This window comes from Dermacentor albipictus, chromosome 10, assembly GCF_038994185.2.
Source record: "Dermacentor albipictus isolate Rhodes 1998 colony chromosome 10, USDA_Dalb.pri_finalv2, whole genome shotgun sequence".
Taxonomy (NCBI): domain Eukaryota; kingdom Metazoa; phylum Arthropoda; class Arachnida; order Ixodida; family Ixodidae; genus Dermacentor; species Dermacentor albipictus.
Genome location: NC_091830.1, coordinates 67,894,183 through 67,912,823, shown reverse-complemented (window position 1 = coordinate 67,912,823; position 18,641 = coordinate 67,894,183). Strand labels below are relative to the sequence as shown.

The window sequence follows — 18,641 nt, the reverse complement described above, 5'->3', positions numbered from 1 at the left end:
GTCTTTCTTGGATTTGAATTCTCGGTTAATTCTCGGCCAACAGTATAGTACGTTGTGTCAGCAGTTCTCACCCTTGAGATTTGCATTATGATAATTTACAGAGTTTCCTACCCATCTTTCCCCTCACAAAGACAGAAAGTAGTCTGTGAGTATAACAACATTTATTGACACGTAACAACAAATTACTATGCATGCGCACTTCAGCACTCCATGTGGTGCCTGCTGATCTGAGCGTAACACTCCGTGTGAGTGAGCGACCATGGTCGTGGTCTTTGATTTGGTCGTGGCTGATTGCAGCGCTAACCCTAATAGCCCGCATCGCCCGGGCTCGAGACCACCCTTGTGCGAGTCGAAGTGCTTGTTGCGCACTTTTGTTCTAGATAAGGCAGAAATTGACCCACCATGGAAGCAAACTAGCACATGTAGATACACGTCTTTGCAGACGTGTATCCGAGATGTGGATACACGTCAGGCTGCCATCGGTGCATTTGTACTGCGCGTGAATGTGCCTGACCACCTGTCCGTTACAAAAGCAACAATGCTTTGTTTAAACAGCCGATGGTCATACATGGGAACGAACTGGGCAGATTGTGATGTTGGGTTTTGGAACTGACTTTGGCTCGAACCAGTCGTCCCCGCTTCTTGACCGCCCTAAATAAAGTCTGCGCATCTTGCGTGTGACTCGGTGCTCCGATGCCTTGCAGCCTCGGCCCTTTCCTTCCGGCCACTGCATGGGTGACTGCCGTCACTAAACCCACGCTGTTAGATTCAAAACTGGCTTTTCAACTTGCAGAACGTCCAAATCCATTCCCGCTCATGTGTGCAACCATGCTAGTACGAGTGAAACGAATTCAGCACGGACCAACGAATCGAACAGCGTTGAGTCTTGCCAGTTCCGCAATGAGGGGGGCTCTTTCTGCAATGTGTTGATGTGGCTTGCGGCGTTAAATGCTAACTGTAATGTAAAGATCCGTTCATGTGGAGATTGAGGTCAGATTCATTTTGGCTGCTTGTGCAATTCTAAAATGCCATTCGTTACAACGAACGGTCGCAGTTTGCACGAGCCATCCATATGCGCAATGAGCAAAACTGCGAGCACCCTGCTTATTTTTCTTCCATGGCATGCACTGCCCTTAATATTCAATCTCTCGTTTGACAGCACCTGCCAAAACAGTGCCGTTTCTAATTTGTTGGCATTAAGTATTTTCGACGATGTGAGAAGGCATCTTCGTTAAGAAAAGTGCACTAGCAGGGACGCAGCGGAGCATTCGATATATCGAATGTGGAGGTGAACGGGAGTTGTATATGCATAGTACATCGTTATATTTTTTGCATGGGATTTTCGAGGTGATTTTACCGTTGCTCGATATAGTAGACAGTACTTCGATACATCCGAGTTTGATATATCTGGGAACGACTGTATCACAGTTTTCTGCCAAAATTACCAGGGGCAACTCTGCCACTATAGTGTCTGTGGGTGCTGCAAGCATAATGGTTAGCCAGCTTATGGGACTCATGGGCACTGTGTGGACTTGCCTAAACTTTGTCCTTCTTGGTTCAAACAACTTTGTAACTTTGCAAACGGATCTTCTTCAGCAAAATATTGCCTTATAAGTGCAACAATTTGCAGCGGTTGTACATGCGCAAGGAAGCTTATTGCCTTCATGTGTTTAGAAAAATATGGTTGCTTGGAAAGTTGGAAAGATACAAGACCATAATGAAGCCACAGGAACGTCCGAAGCCAAAAGTACAAAGATTAGACAAATTTATGTATTACCCATCATTCTAGTGGCAGCTGAACAAACACAACACCAGAGTTTCTTCTAGCATTATTTATAGAAAACTCTATGGCACGCATGACCCATGCGCGCCAGCTTTGGCACGGCGTGTGTATGTAGAGGCTAGAACAAAAATGCCGTGTAAGCGCATTGACGTGCTTGTGGCGTCTTGCATTTTGTCTGATTTATAATTCTTACAAGCAACTATTCAGTCTGTCTTTTTTTGTGTGTGTTCTCTTGTGGCAAACTCCAGCAGTGGTCCCCTTACTCTCAGGACAGTCTCAACATCACTGTTTTCATTTCAGATGGAGCTTCCCCATGCGAAGTGCCTACATCCGATGTTGAACAGGTGAGAGAACCCAACAGGGATCACTCTTTGGGGGTGACTGTTAGCTTTCATTTACCAAATGATAGTAATAACTAAAGAAATGCTAATAATAGTGATGATTAAATTTTAAATGGTATTGTTTAAAAGTCAGTTTCTAGTAAGTAGCACGCATCGCTCTGTCCATGGTAGCTCGCCATACCATCAGCATACAATGAAACACGAGCAGGAAATAATTGATCACAATGTCTGTCACCCGTGATTACATGGAAGTGCGACATGCAATCGCTCTGTAGCCAGTTTTATGCATGGAGTAGTCCATAATGCACGTTTTGGAGTCTGAATTAAGCCACTGCTTTAAATGCAGGTGAACCTGGAGCCATATTCTGTAATGCTCTGTATTTTTGGTATTGGTAGCTTTATTATTGATAGCTTTATAAGCGATAAGGAAGAACTTAAATCCAAAAGAATAATATTGGTCAGAGAGAATACGAATAGGGATACATAGGGCTCCGTGGAAAATGCATGGGGACGCTAATAGTAGGGGTGGACCAATTTGAAATTTGACGGTGGGCCAACTTGAAATTTGGAGGTGGGCCAACCTGAAATTTGGGAATGGGCCAACTTGTATTTTGGGGTACGGTTAAGCATACTTAGACAACTCCAGTGTAATTTCTGCGCACCATGTAATCAACGTATAACGTACCACCTAGCGGCATAAATGGGTCAGCCGCAGTAAACAAAATGTGTTAAATCACACACCGCCAGTATGTCACACAGACATTTCATAATGAAAAACATATACCTCATCGATAGCACCAAGAAATTATTTTTTATTTATCTAGAAGCATTCCCAATTTGCTATATTTTCGCTTGGTTTGTGATGTCCACTTCCAGAAAAATACCATTTCGCTGACTGGCCTCTGTCCTTCCTCTCTTTCTTATTATGTCAGTGGACCGCCCTAATGTGACTCCACCGCCAAAACGAATTCTTTGGAAATCTAATCGTCAGAAAATTTGGCTCCTGGAAACAGGGATAACACAGTTGAACACTTTTGTAACTTTTTGCATTTTAATTTATGCTGACAGTACTTGAATTTTGCATATATATTTATTCCATGCGTATAAATAACCAGAAACCATCATTACAAACCATCAAAAGGGAGAGGAAAAGAAACGGTCGTCAAAGAAAGTCAAATGTATAACGAGTGTTGTATTTTTTTTTTCTTGCAAAAGTTTCCTTATTACAGCATTCAGAATCTCCCAGAATCTGCTAAATACTCCCGTGAATTCACTTCGTTTTAATATGTGAAATTTGGACACAGTGATGGACTAAACAGAAATCTAAAGAGCTGGCAAGTATTAATCATCGTGGTACAGTAGAACCTCGATATACAGAACACGGATAAAAGAATTATCGATTATAACAAAGTAAATCTAAAATGTCTCATGCTGATGTCATTGTGCAGTGTATACAGGCTTATACTGAATATCAGATGTAATGAAGGTATTCTCATGTTGGATGCGACGTTTTGTTACACTAGTGTAAAGAAGCAGATGTAAAGTGTAAAGAAGCAGATGTAAAGCATGATTAGACTATATGTTAAGTACTTGAAAGAAAGTCCATGTTATGAAGGGTAGTAATAATAGTAGTTTCACCATGACACCTTCATTGCCAAAGAAACACTGCAAATCGTTGTGGTCATTGGGCTGAAGCAGAAAATTTTAAATGAAATTCCTCTAGACTCTGTTAAATATTAGTTGCTTTATGCTGCTAAAATATGCTAAAGTGTGCTGTTAAAATTCAATATACACTAGAACTGTAATATTGCTGCTAAACTCATGCTGATACTCAACCGATTTCAACTAGCACCAGACAAATTCCTAATTTCGTCGCACCACCTAGTCTTCTGCCGTCCTCTACTGTGCTTCCCTTCTCTTGGTACCCATTATGTCACCCTAATGATCCAACAGTTATCTAATCTGCGCATTACATAACCTACCCAGCGCTATGTTTTTTCTCTTAATGTTTATTAAAATATCGTCTATACCCGTCTGCTCTCTGATCCAAACTGCTCTCTTTCTGTCTCTTAAAGTTATGCCTAGCATTCTTTGTTGCATCGCTCCTTGCGCGGTCCTTAACTTGTTCTCAATCTCCTTTGTCAGTCTTGAAGTCTCTGCCCCATATGTCAGCACTGGTAAAATGCATTGATTGTATACCTTCCTTTTCAATGATAACGGTAAGCTTCCAGTCCAAACGGCCAAAGGAGGCCTTTGTCCTGCAGTGGACATAAAATGGGCTGCTGCTGCTGCTGCTGCTGCTGCTGCTGCTGCTGACGATGATGATGATGATGATGCTGATGATGATAATGATGATCTCTGCTAACCATGCTCAAAATTTGCTACATCAAACGGAAAAGGCACAAAGAGTGACAACATGTCGTGCATCAGCAGCATTAGAATCTTGATAAACACAGCCCTGTGCAACTGTTGAACAATGCAAAGTTTCAGCAACGAACGTCTATGAACACCATTGTTGCTCACTGTTGAAGTATGGCTTAAGGCTTTTTGACATCACAGAACAGAAATTTACTAAATTGAAGTTTCAATTCAAATGTGGTCTCGTGGCACTGCGAACATTGCCTTGAGGCTTTTTTGATGCTTATGATGGCAAAGTTTGCATGTAGCCACATTTTGCGCTCAAGTTTCTGAAGTTTCTAACACACAGGTTACACACACATGGAAACCATGGCATTGACAACATTCTCCCTCGCTTTTGTTGCAAAGGCTGAAGCCAAGAAGAGCGAGCCAAGTGCGGAGTCGCACGTGATCACCCTGTCGGAAGAGCAGTACACCAGTCTGCTGCAGTCGCTGAATTTGCCGATCCATTCCAAGCCAATCATCAGCATCCAGCAGGAGAAGGCAAAGAAGGCTGAGCCACCCTGGTGGGTCTCTTGTTTTGACACGTTTTTGTCCTGGGTGTTGCTTAACTCAAAGTGCCAGGTATACTAGACTTCTCTACCAAAACTACTAGCTCTTCTGTGCTGAAATTTCAGGTAGAGGTAGCATTTCGCAGTGGGCTCTGTTTAACGCCATGTTCGAGGGCATTACTGGCCTGTTTCACCCAATAAGTCTAAAGGGCAAGTCACTTGTCTCTGGTGACAGTGCTCGTAATATAGATGTTACAGCAACAGCATTGTGGTGCCATCTGTTGTGGCTACAACGAAAAGGGTGCCTTGCAATGTAGCAGGCACAGATTGCACTGCCATCTGTCGAGGACATACTAATACAAAGACAGAACTGATACTCCTGTTTGTATTTTCAGCTTTGACTTCATCTTAACATGCACTTGGGTTGGTAATATTTCAAAGCTCTATCTGCATTTCCTTGGCAAAAAAAAAAAGGAAGCTGTTAATTGGTAGAGAAAACAAAGGACATATGTCCCCTCCAGATTTTGGTGACAAAATTGCAATGCTAACAACACCAGTGTAATTTTACTGATATAACTGTATTTTCACTCATTTCGGCTGCTTTATTTTGTGCAAGTTTCTTACAACTTCGAATTTTGAATGAACATAGTTACGATTTTTTTATAGCAAGCGTAATTACCTGCGAAAGGGTACAATAAAAATCGTTTCTTGGAGCCTAGGATAGTGTTGCTGCCAGTCTTCCGTTTCTGCATTTTTTTTTGCTGGCTTAGCATACTTTAACTGCTCTGTTAGTGTTTATTTTGTACTGTCTTTCTGTTATTTTGTATGCACTGTTAATAGCATCCCCTCGCCAGGTCCTCTGTTTCCAAAGCTCCCTGTTATCTTAAGGTATGCCAAAAACTGCCTGCTAGCTGTGAGATGCTGTTTGGTTGTTAGGTGATGTGTAAGTGTGCAGATGTGCGATTGTGAAGATATCACTAGAAGCTGCTTGTTTGACCCTGTAAGTAGTGTCAGTGCGAATGAGAGTTGAAAGGTTAGGGAGCTTTAGGTTTTGCACACCCAAAGTTAGGGGATGCAGACCGCTTGGCGTACAAAAAAACGCAGAAGGCGTGGCTAGGACACAAGGCCGTGCTTTGAGTATGCGCAAATACGGGCTCGCTGCGTGTTTCTAAAGCTCTCTGGTTTCACCCAAGGAAACTGCATCACGTGACAGGGAAAGCACGCAATCGCGAGTGCAGCGTCATGATGTGTAGCTGATCATCGCAGGCTCGATCACGATTAATTTTACTTGAACGTCACAAACTATTTTGACTGCGTGGCATTCAATGACAAGATTTTATCTGTATGGCCGGCAACTTGGCATGCCATCCTCTATTAAGCTTTTGCACCACCCTAGCGCCGTGGCTTGCGCATTAAAAGCTGTCTCTGAAAGCTAGCTTCTCTGAAAACTGGCTTCTCTGCATTGGCTTTTCTGGTTAAGTTTGTTTCAAGGAAGTAACACTTGTTATTCGGTAAGAATAAACCAACATATGAAGTTTGGTGCCTTTCTTGGTAAAGTTGCCCCAGCTACATAGTTGTTGTGGGAACAGCTCGCCTGAAGCCACCAAATAAGGTATTACATTTATCATTTATTTATTTATTTTATTTTGTGAAATGCGGCTGCCTTAAAGAGCCAGCCATTTTTTTGCACTGCAGTAGAAACTGGGTAAAATGGAAATCGCTTAAGAGGAAGCTTTAGCTTGGGCCCAACTCTGACGCGGCCTAGTCAAATACACGTAAAATGCAAAAACGCTTTTCTGAGATAACCCCTGGACCAACCTTAACAAAATTTGTTGCATTTGAGAGAGAAAGTTAAATTCTATTGACTCTTGGAAGGGGAATTTCGATTTATGGCCTGATTTCTCTTAAAAGAATTTTCAAGAATTCACAAGTGTGAAAAAAATTAGGTGTATGAAGTTTATAATTTAATAGCTTTGCATCAGGAACAGATATCGTGGTTCTGTAAATGGCATCCATTAGATAATGCAAAGCGGACAAATTCGATGTGTCAATTTTTATCTTGCATGACTTTGTAACGTCGTGACAAAGGTTCAGCAAAAGCTGTGTTTCTATATTACTGAACCTTTTCAAATTGATGTGTAATATATCAATTTTGTTCGCTTTAGATGTACTACCAGATGCAATTCACAGTATTTTGATATCATTCTTCCTTGCTGAGTTACAGAGTTGTAAACTTGATAGATTCGTTTTGTGAAAATTTTCTATTGTCAATTTATAATAAAAAATTGGCAATTTAATTAAAAAATTAGAAGCCGACAGTCACTAGATTTTAAGTTTTTCTTTTAAATGCAACAAACGTCATCAAATTTGGTGTAGTGGTTGCCGAGAAAAACGAATTCTCCTTTTACATGCATTTAGATAGGAGCACCTGAGCTAAAGCTCCCTTTTAAACAAAATTGTCGCTTAAACGTAACAACAGCATTGTGATTGGTTGCTTCTGCATTAAGGTAATGGGGGAAAAAAAAGTTTGTTGAATGGAACCAGTTTTTTTTTCTAACTCTGGGTAAACAGGACTAAAAATATCACCTACAACGAAACTGAGGGGCCAATCTTAGCAGCATCGTGACAGGCATCGTTATTATTTGCGCCTTTCCTTTACGAGCTTTCTTGCCAGTTCTCTGCATTTTGCCCAAGGTGGCTTTTGCTGGCTTTTGTTGGTCCCGTGGTTAATGTGGCTCTACCATGGTCATTGACTGTGGTTTCTTTATCTTGGCTATCTTGGTGAGCTTGAATTTGCTTGGCACTTCTGATAGGCACACAGAAACGCTTGCCCAATGACTCACATTGGAGATGAAAGTCAGTTATTGATGACTTCGAAAGTGGCTGCTTCACTGAAATGGCTATTTTTTTTTAACTAAATGACTGTTTTTCTTGTATTTATCTTATGTGCTGCTAGCTCTAGTTAGCAGCTGCGGGCAAATGGAAATTTTGTAAGAAGCTTTGTAGTAGAATGTATTATCTGCTGGTGGTAATGAAGTATGTGCACCTTTCAAAAGCGCATTTTGTGCACCCTTGAGCTCAATCTCTTGGTAAATGGAACTCCTGATAAACGAATCTTATTTCCCTGGTCCCTTGAGGCTCCACTTTATGAGGGGCCACAGTACTCTTCTGATGATCCAGACTGTGATAAAGTTTGCAGTGTCCTAAAGCCTATAAGTGACATTCATTTTTGTGCAGGTTAAGGAAGTTCATCCATGCATTTAACAGTTTGAACCCTATTTTATGCAGCAAGTGTACGGGCACCCAGCATCAGCAGCAGCCACAGCACTTACAGACGACTCGGCAGACGGTGTCGCAGCAGACGTCAACTGAGCAGACTGCTTCGCAGCAGACGACGGTACAGCAGATGCCGGCGCAGCAGACAACCATGCTCGCGGCAGCAGAAGTGCCAACCATCCTGACTCCCACTTTCCGCTGGGTCATTGAGCATGACCAGAGGACACCGTCGGGAGCCAGTGGCACTGAAGAGGTCATCACGACGCTGGCGCTCCCTGCTGCAGCCCGCAAGCTCACATACGACAGCGTTCCGACGACGCCCGTTTCGCCAGGAGCCGAGCAGGGTCTCGTTCTAAGCTTAACGGCTGCAGAAGCAGCAGACGACGCGGCCCTCAAGCTGCCGCCGACAACGGCCGCAGGAATGGTAACGCCGCTGACGTCTAACTACTATGCTTGCTTCGTCCGTGGCCCCTCGTCGTCGCCGGAGGTGTTGCCGCTGGTCACTACAACCGCGTCGTCCTCATCTTCGCCGCAGATTCCCATCTTCTCGCCGTCCAACTGTGTGCTTGCCCTCTCACCTGTCGTTCTTGGCGCGGCCCACCATGGCCAGGCAGCAGTGTCGGCCATCGCGCTTCCGGCGGGAACGAGGTTCTTGACGGCCACCACACCAGCAGCAGCGCCAGTGCCCCCCGAAAAGAAGGCCTCGACGGCTGCACGCAAGTTGACGCTGACCAAGTGAGGAACTTTTTGACAAAACGCTGGATAGACTCAGCAAAACCAGCCGGTGAACAATCATGAATTTGCGGTGGTGGCTATGGAAAATTTCACATTGAATGCGAGTACGTGGAAAAGACTGGGTACAAGTTACAGAAGAAAAAAATATCCCAGGGGTGCAAAGAGGCTGGCATTTCTAAAACTTAGTTTGTGGGGCCGCCTGGTCAGTGAAGAAGGCTTAAATTTGACGTGCGATGACTTGCAGACGTTTGGTGATGAACTAGCCGTGTTTACAGGCACTCATGGCCAGAATCTGTATCGGCACGGAGCACAGCTGTAACTCACGGTGCAATTTTCTATTCCGCAACTGTGGTGCAACGGACGCCTAGCAAGAGGAGTAACGCAGAGCTCCGGTGTTGCTGGATTGTTTTTCTCTCGGTGGCCAGGCATCATCCAGCCTTCTTAAGGAAAGCATGGAGTGCAGAGGGAAGTGATTCATTTGTCCCTCAAATGTGTGGTGAGGCATCTCCTTGTGTGCTACAATGTGTGCATGTGTGTGTGTGTGTGTGCTGTACAACTTTACAGATCTTCCCCTGTTCTTCACACACCTTGTGCCGCTGCTGTTTGGGAGTTTGCAAAGACATGCGTGTTTGACTGCATTTAGCAGTAGGACATTCGGCCAATAGCTCCGCACTTCATTTACCACGGTGCAGCAGGACGTCAACAAGGACACGCATTACTACTGTGGGACCTGTACTGTGGTCTGTGAGATGTGAGAAAAGTGACATTCCGCAGCGTAGTCGCCGTCTGTCAACGTGGTAAAGCCTTTTGAGGTTTGTTGGCCAAGTATGTTCTTCTGGCTTGGCTGCAATGCTTCGACCATTTTTCTAGTGCCTCCCAGGTTCCTGCCTGTGTTGCGTGCCGCATGACATCGAAGCAGGACACATTCTGCTGCACAACCATCTTTGCCCCAGCAGCACTGAAGAGCTCTGAAATGCCGAACCTTTCAAGATTCAAGGGCAAGACATTATCGACTCGTCCTGCCATGTTTTTGGCCACTTTTCGACCACTCAAATGTTTTTGTGCTACATGCCGGCTTCCTCACATTTACTGTTATGTGGAACTGCCTGCATGCTAGCTTTACTGTTAAGCTTAACTTGTCGCTAGCATTTTTTTTTTTTTTTGGTAGTGACATTTTCATATTTCGAGTCATGTTGTCACTTGTTACGTGCCTAGTATTGTTGTTTGGGCATTGTTGGAGAGTACGCTTAAAGATGGGCATTAGGTTCGTCTCTCGTCACCATCCATGACACTTCTTTTTTTTTCCCAGCAGTTATTACTCTCATCATCAGTCTTGTTCTCATTCATTACTTTTTCATCAAGTTCATCACATCTGGGTTCGAAAGGGACTTTAGGGTTCATTCGTAGTCACTGTTGGGGCTTTGAAAATGGTTTTAGGTTGAGGTGTAAATGCCACATGCTCACTGCCATTTTTGTTTTTTCTTTGTGGTAATGGTTCCGGGATGAATGTGCATTCCTACTGGGCAGCACTTCAGTGTTGGCTTTTATTTATTCACACAGGCACTTGTACATAGTGGGCGTAAAATGCCTAGTCTCCAACGTTCCCCCTTGCCAACTTCCGTAGCGACATCGGCGGCATCGTCATCAAAATTTCCTCCTTACGGACATTTGTTCATAGAGACTGTGTAGTTTCACTGTAAAAGGAAGGACTGTTGTCTTTTTATCTTTTTTTTTCCTCTGGTCGATTGGTCGCTGTTGTGAAACAACTGTTCTCGTCCTCGATGTAGCTTCGCAAAGAAGCAGTGAATGCAACTGAGAAATAAAGTGCTACTATAATTGCCACACTGCTGGCATGGTGAATGGAATGTGTGGGCTCTATTACTTGATGCAAAATGCCAAATTGGTCTGACCTGCTCGAAGCCAGACACGCCATGGTTGCTCAGTGGCTATGGTGTTGGGCTGCTGAGCACGAGGTCGCGGGATCGAATTCTGGCCATGGCGGCAGCATTTCGATGGGGGCGAAATGCGAAAACACCCGTGTGCTTAGATTTAGGTGCACGTTAAAAAACCCCAGGTGGTTGAAATATCCAGAGTCCTCCACTACGGCGTGCCTTATAATCAGAAAGTGCTTTTGGCACGTAAAACCCCATAATTAAAATTTTTTTTTTGCTCGAAGCCAAGAGAGTGCATTCGCCGCCAGCCACTGCTCGGGGTTGTCAAATTTACTCCCTGCTTTTGTTGGCTTCAGGTTGGTTAAAGTACAACCTCGTTGATACGATACAATTTATGCGTTGTACGTTTATATATGCTTATGTACGTTTTTATTGTATGTTTATACTTTCATTTATACGATTATAGTTATACCATTTGTACGATACGATGTGTTGATACGATACAATTTCCCAGCGCCAACATTTGCGATCAAGAACACAAAAAAATCACCCAATACAGTTACAGTTCCTTTTTTACCGCTTCATACGTTCCCAGAAAACAATCTTTCGGCACCAACGTTCAGTAAAATGCCAAATTGTGATTGCACGATATGTTTTCCAGCGACTACGTACATTCCCACACGAACAAAAGAAGGTGCGAGGCGTGGATTATCAAAAGCAGTAGGTGCCCGTCGTGTCACGTGAAAATGCTGGCGTGCACTTTAGTACGTTTTACACAATTAGTGCGTTTTCTTTTTCTCACGCTTTTTTCCAAAACGTGTGAACATTCTACTGGCTATGCCGAAGCCTACCACTCACTACCTAAAGTGTCATTACCACAGTTCTGTTACCCACATCATTTGAGGTTTCTTTTGCCTCTAGCTTCTCACTTGAAATTTTATTGTGGCTAAAAGCTTACTGGATCATTGTTGGCGCGAACGTGCATGGCTTTTGATTCGTACTTTCACTTCATTCCTGCAAATCCTGGCAATATGAGGACAAGAGCATGCATTGAAGCTCCAGTGGCAACTGGCTCAACCGTATTTTTTAACTTCAACATTTTAAATACATTTCCACAGTGAACATCATGCACAGACACAGTATATTTAAACATATACATATGTCAAAGTTCTTATATATATATTTTTTAAATATATGGAGGTAGCCTACTAACAATTGTTTCTAATGGTATGGATAGCCTATGCCTAGAGAAAGAATATGTTGCTGTGTGCTACCTTGCTTGAGATTGCCTTGGGTGATTATCTGACCCTGAAAAAACCTGCAGGCTTCAGAGGCCTCTTTGGCAGCCTTTTATCAACGCCGTGTGAAACGCACGTGAATGATGTGTGTCTCAGTATTGCTTCTCTTTTCAGTAGGCAATGTTAATGACTCGTGAAAGGAAAAAAAAAAAAACACATTCAATTATTTACAACATATATTAGGGATGGAAACATGCATGCAGAGGTCATAAAAGTGTATGTAATTCACTCAGTAACCAAAATGAGGCCAAGCCAGACTCACTTGAAGTTGGAATAAATAACACTCGTACTCGGACTCAAAAGAAAAAAAAAAAGCTGCAGTTTTGTTGGAAAGGCGAAGCAGCATTACTGGTAGCGAATTATAAGAAAATTACACAAAAGAAGATTCTTACCATAAAAATCCATGTAAGGGCTGCAGCCGTGTAAGGGTCACTGCCCCAACTTGACTGCCTATATTTTTTTTTTAAATCCAACCAAGAAGCAATTGCGTTCGATGTCCCGATTCCGATCTCGCTCAACAGTCAAATTTAGCGTGCAGCGCACTTTTGCACGTTGCTACTAGATGATAGCAAGAGGAGACGATCGAGGCGGTTTGTGGTGGATATCGTGCCTATAGTTGGAAAAATTACATCAAACGGCTCGGTCACATGTAAGGCTTGTCGAAATTGCGACAAAAAAGTGCTGCCCCTACGCAAGTCTATATGTTTGTTATATCGGCCATATAAATTGTAGCAAACCTTCGCTTACTGATAAAAATAAGAATAGTGCAATGCACAAACCATGCAAACCTGCGAATATCGCACTGGATGACCATGAACACTGGCTGTCACAATGCTGGCATTATGAAAAACGCTGGCAGCGGGGGCGAATGGCTCGTACAGCGGTGCGCGATTCACAGACTCCTAAAATCAGATTCATCCTCATCATCTGCATATTTTTATGTCCACTACAGGATGGCCTCTGTCAGTAATCTCCCATTGCCCCTGTCAACTACGCGATCTGAAACACTAGGGACACGGAAAGACAGGTCAAGAAGGAAGACATCATGCATGAAGTTAGCAGCCATCCCTGCTTGGCCTTTATCGTTGCACCAATCAATGATTACCAACAATTAGATACAGCACACTGGCTGCATAAGCAGCTACGGCGGGGATAGAGGAGGTGACGCACGCACATTTATTTGGTCATGTGAACTCCAACTAACCCAAATACTGAGCGCACAGCAGGCACGTACCCAGGGAGGGGGGGGGCCGGGGGCCCCCCCCCGAAATCACCCACGCCACCACTCCTCACACATTCCTAAAGCGCCACCAGATCAATATTGAGACTGGACAGCTGTTCATCGGTCAGCCTTATGCTGTCTTTTTCACTCCTTTTAGACGGCGGTAGTTATCGGCACCTCTTGTAATGTGAAGGACAGTTTTCTCATAGATTCCGCACCCCCGCGATTAACTCGCGATGCGTTCAGTTGTCACCATCCATTCAACCGTCACGCGCATGGCTGTTGCTTTTGTTAGTTCAACCTTCTTTGTTTAGGCTGATCCTGGGACCAGGAGAGGGATGCGGTTGTTACTCAGCTGGTCTGTACTCTCATGGAACGAGTTGCGGCCGGAGAAAACGCCAACTGCATTTAACTTTTCCCTTTACTTCATTATTTTCTTGAGTTACGGCTGGCCGCGACGCTGGCAGATGCCCGGAACCATATACACATGATATGGGTTAGATAAGGTGGGAAATAAAATAATGTGAAAGAGCGTCCATCATGAAAACCCATAAGCAAGATGACTGTCGCCCGTTACCTCGTCTGTTTTTCCCTAACTGTATAGCACTTTTCGTGCAAAATTGGCAACTGGAAACAAAAATCGCAAGGAGTTGAGAAATTAAGCGATATACTAAGGGAGAGAGCCAAGGCAACAACCAAACTGCAAGCAAAAGCGAATAATAAAAAAGTTAAGCGTTGTTTATGAGACTATTTATGGATCAACATCTTTTTATTGAAAAAAGAAGTAGAGAAAACGCTGCCGGAAGTGGAGAACAATTACTTGTTTTGAATGACGCTTCTACAGTTATCGGTCGAACCGCCTCACGTAGCCACTTCTCTGCTGTGCTTATGTGGGTCTTTTTCTAACCTTTCGCGGTGAGCGCAGTTCGTATAGAATCGCAGAGTCCTGCGCTCTAGGCGGTTGTATGGGACTGGCGGCCGCACAGCGTTACGCAATTCGCGGAACTGTCAAAACTGATCAACAAGGCGAAAATAACTGATATTCGAAACTATAACATGAGAAACACTGAAGAAGCCGTAAAAAATGAACGCAACCTGAAATCAGTAAAAAAGAAACCTGGCGTAGGACAAACCATGATGTATGCACTAAAAGATAAAAAGGGGAATATCATCAGCAATCTCAAAGATATAGTAAAAGCAGCGGAAAAATTCTAAGCTGACCTGTATACAGTACCAAGAGGAGTCACGATACCTCACTTAGAAACAGTAATGAACAGGATACAGAAACTCCTATTTCACAGAAACCACATTTGAAACCCACAGAAACCCAGAAACCCACATTTGACAGCTTCTCCAGAGTATAAACACTTGGAATTTCCCTGGCATAGCAAATCTTGTTACACAAAGATGCTTGAGGTCTGCCTCACCAAACTACGCTGCCGCATTCCCTCCCTAAATTTCATTTTATACAGGTCGGGTTTGGTTCCCTCTCCCCTTTGTTCTCTTTGTGAGAAAGAGGAGACGATACAGCACTTTCTTCTATCTTGCCGCCGCTTTGCTGCGTTAAGAAAAAGATTGTTGGAGATACCTTTTCGAAGAATGGGCCTGGACTTGACAGAACCTGCAATTCTTTTGTTCGGGGCGTACACTTTGGGATTCAGCCACAGGATTGCATGCTTCGCTGTCCAAACATTCCTTACAGAATCTAAACGAATGCCCTGCTAAATTCTATTTTTCTTATTACCTTTAAATTAATTATTCCTCATTCAACAGCACCTTCCTGATTTTATTTTAGCCGGTAATTCAACCCTATTCAATGCTATTCGCATAGATATTAGGAAATTTATGCTCTATATTATTTTGGAATAATCCACCCATTTCTTGGACAATCCCCCATCGTAGGTAGGAGCCACACGTGCCAAAGGCTACAACAACAACAACAACAACAACAACAACAACAAAGGAACAAGAGATCAGGATCGCCAGTCGGCCACTAGAGACTGTGAAGGAGCACGTTTACCTAGGCAAATTAATCACAGGCAACCCTGATCATGAGAAGGAAATTCACAGAAGAATAAAAATAGGTTGGATCGCATACGGCAGATATTGCCAGCTCCTGACTGGAAGCTTACCATTATTATTGGAATGTAAGGTGTGCAATCAGTGCATTTTGCCACTGCTGACATATGGGGCAGAGACTTGAGAGCAAGTTAAGGACCGTGCAAAGAGCGATCGAACGAAGATTGCTAGGCATAACGGTAAGAGAGAGAAAGAGCGGTTTGGATCAGAGAGCGAACGGGTATAGACGATATTCTAATTGACATCAAGAGGAAGAAATGTAGCTGGGTATGATGATGATGATGGTGATGCTGCTGCTGCTGCTGATGACGAGGATGGATGTGGTGGCCCCCCCCCCCCCCCCCCCCCCGAAAAACAATCCTGGGTACGTGCCTGGCGCACAGGAAGACAATTCCCATCAAGCTGCCATCTGTTTTGGCTCGCTGTTGCGTGCTTTCTCTCGCACCCACAGCGTATGAGTCGTTCATTTATATGTCTTTTCGACTTCATACGGAACATCACGGCGTAGACGACAGAGAAAATTGACCGTTAGTGTCGATGTAGTTACTATCGGGACAAAACAAGAAATACAAAACATGCTTTCAATAGAATACGCGCCAAAAAGTGACAGCACACTAGAAGAAAAACAGACAGGACAAGGCGCCTTGTCCTGTCTGTTTTTCTTCTAGTGTGCTGTCACTTTGTGGCGCTTATTCTATTGAAAGCTATGCACCAACTAGCCCCACAACGTTTTACTACAAAACATGCGTTGAGCTCGCTTCTATTTGATGATGGCGCAATGCATACCGGCTACAAACTTGTACAGCGTGAGCACCAATGACAAAGCGAACAGTGGGCAAGTCGCTTATTGGTGCTTTGCCAGAACCCGTCTGAAGCTGAGAAGGAAGCGTATTTTCCACCGTATAAGCACCAGCGGAAACGTAAAGCTAGGTGAGCGGGGAAACAGCGCATAAAGTGTTACGTGGCTTTTTTCATTGATGCGTATTTGTCTTATTTAATATGCAAAAAATGTGTATTTCTCCCTAATGTGTTTAACTAAATCCATTTGCCATATAGCTAATCTGAGAGGCACCAGTCTTTTGGTGGCGCAAGAGTACTTGGGCTGTGAAATTGAACTCTCTCCTACTACGAGGTCTCGTAAATACTCATATTAGAGGAAAACAAAAACAAAGAAGGAACGAGATTAATTATAACAAAACGCTTTGCATGTATATAAGTAAGAAAAACATCATTTATTGTTAACTTATGACATTGCATGTGAACCCTGGGGTGCAATAACGTAAAGCTATTCCAAACTTTTCTATTCCAATTCTGCAATCAGCCCTCCGCGATTGGTCAAAAATTTTTTTTGGACCACCCCCACTTCACCTGTATGTCACGCGACGTCACGAAAACTGCGATAGCTCCTCATCTGATATGTGTACACACTGATTATGCATGATTTGGCCAAGCAAAAGAAAAATATTTACTTCTAATTCGACGCCTTTTTGCCATTAGCCCTCGGTTATTGGTGAAAAGTTTTCGGGCTGCACCCACTTCACCTGCCAGTCACGCGGCGTCAAAAAAACCGCAAAAACTCACTGCGTCAAAGTGATGTGTACGCGTTAAAGATGCATTAATATGACAAACAAAACGAAATTTCTTCTGAATAGCTGCAGGTAGCCCCATTCCAAAAGGAATAAAAGACGGCTGCCGCAGATCGCTGAGGCACTGGCTACTCGCACCTGCCGGAGACCATAGGTTTATTTGCCTATAATGAAGCTTTTTACGGGGCTGTGTAACGTTTTCGAGCACTTCCAGCATGTTTACAACCTCGCCCGGCCAACTCTTTCTTGCTGAGGATCTATTTTAGCTATATTCTTAGGCTTCCGTTGCACGCCACCGTGATTTTAGACAAGCCACTGCCAGCTAAGTAAGGGAAAGCAGACCAATCGCAGGTGCCGCCACCACCCTCGTCATCCGGGTATCTATATTCAGTGCGCTAGCTCGGCCCCATCGAAACCCTCTCCACTTGAGCGTGCTCCTCGGCTACTGGCAGCTAATTGCAAATGAAAAACCACTCAAAGTAGGCAATGTTATTCGTTTTGAAAGCAAAGGAACGTGACCTCCTATAAACGAAGAGAGCGTTTGATTGGGCTGTTGAGACAACGCTGCGGGTCACCGCCCAATGCTTGTGTCGGTGGTTACGCAAATTTGACGTCAGGAGATTGGAATAAAAACATATTGGAATAGTTTTATGTTATAGGGCTCCTGATCTGCAATTGAGGAATATACCTCGGTGTTACTATAACTCATAATCTTAGCCGGAATAAGCACATTTCTGCTACATGTTCCTCATCGCTGAGAAAGCTTTGTCTGTTCAGACACAAAGAAGGCACCACAGGAAACTAACACTTTGCTATACTTGCTCTAGTAGGCATAAACTTGAATATGCAGCGATTATCTGGGACCAGTGCACGAAACAAAACATTCACGCCTTAGAAGAAAACTCAGCGAAACATTGTCCGTTTTATATTCCATAAATATTATTCGACTCCCTGACGAACTTCATGATTAACCATGGTATTTAAACACTGCAGTTTCGCAGTAAAATTCAAAGGCTAAAGTTTCTCTTTCTGCTTAAGAATAAGCAACTGTCCCTTAATCCTTGTCAATACATCCAACCACTCACAGGGCTGACTGTCACCATCACAATGAATCATTAAACCCGTACATTGCTAAAACAAGCACTTATAAGTATTGCTTGTTTCTGCGCTTATTAACCGAGTGGAAGGCATCACCCTTATAGCTTCTTACTAGCACAGAATGCAACGAACTTGTTGACGCTTGAGCATGCTGCATTTGACAATTCCATTTCTCCTGCTTTTATTTACATTTGTTCTGTCAGCGCTGTGTCCTTGCTGCTATTTTTTTTTTCACAGTTCCTGTTGTACCTGAAAGTTGCATTTACTGTATAGCTATCGTTTCTACTTTGCCACGTACCTATGCCATTGTTCCTTTTGTACATTTCAGCACATCTTAGTTGACCCTTCTTTTTGTACCAATGCCCCTCCTGCATGGGCCCCTACAAGGCCTGCAGTATTCTCTAAATAAATAATAAAGTAAA

General features: G+C 43.5%; 1 protein-coding gene across 1 annotated transcript in view; it reads left to right on the top strand.

The window, feature by feature from the left end:
- The window catches only part of LOC135899678 (transcription factor E2F8-like), a 75,859-nt gene extending 64,955 nt beyond the window's left edge, over positions 1-10,904 (top strand). The window contains exons 14-16 of the mRNA XM_065429005.2: positions 2,084-2,127; positions 4,891-5,048; positions 8,322-10,904. Of these exons, the coding sequence (XP_065285077.2) occupies positions 2,084-2,127; positions 4,891-5,048; positions 8,322-9,048 (929 nt within the window). The 3' untranslated portion in view covers positions 9,049-10,904. The remainder of the gene's footprint in view (positions 1-2,083; positions 2,128-4,890; positions 5,049-8,321) is intronic.
- The last annotated feature ends 7,737 nt before the right edge of the window (positions 10,905-18,641 follow it).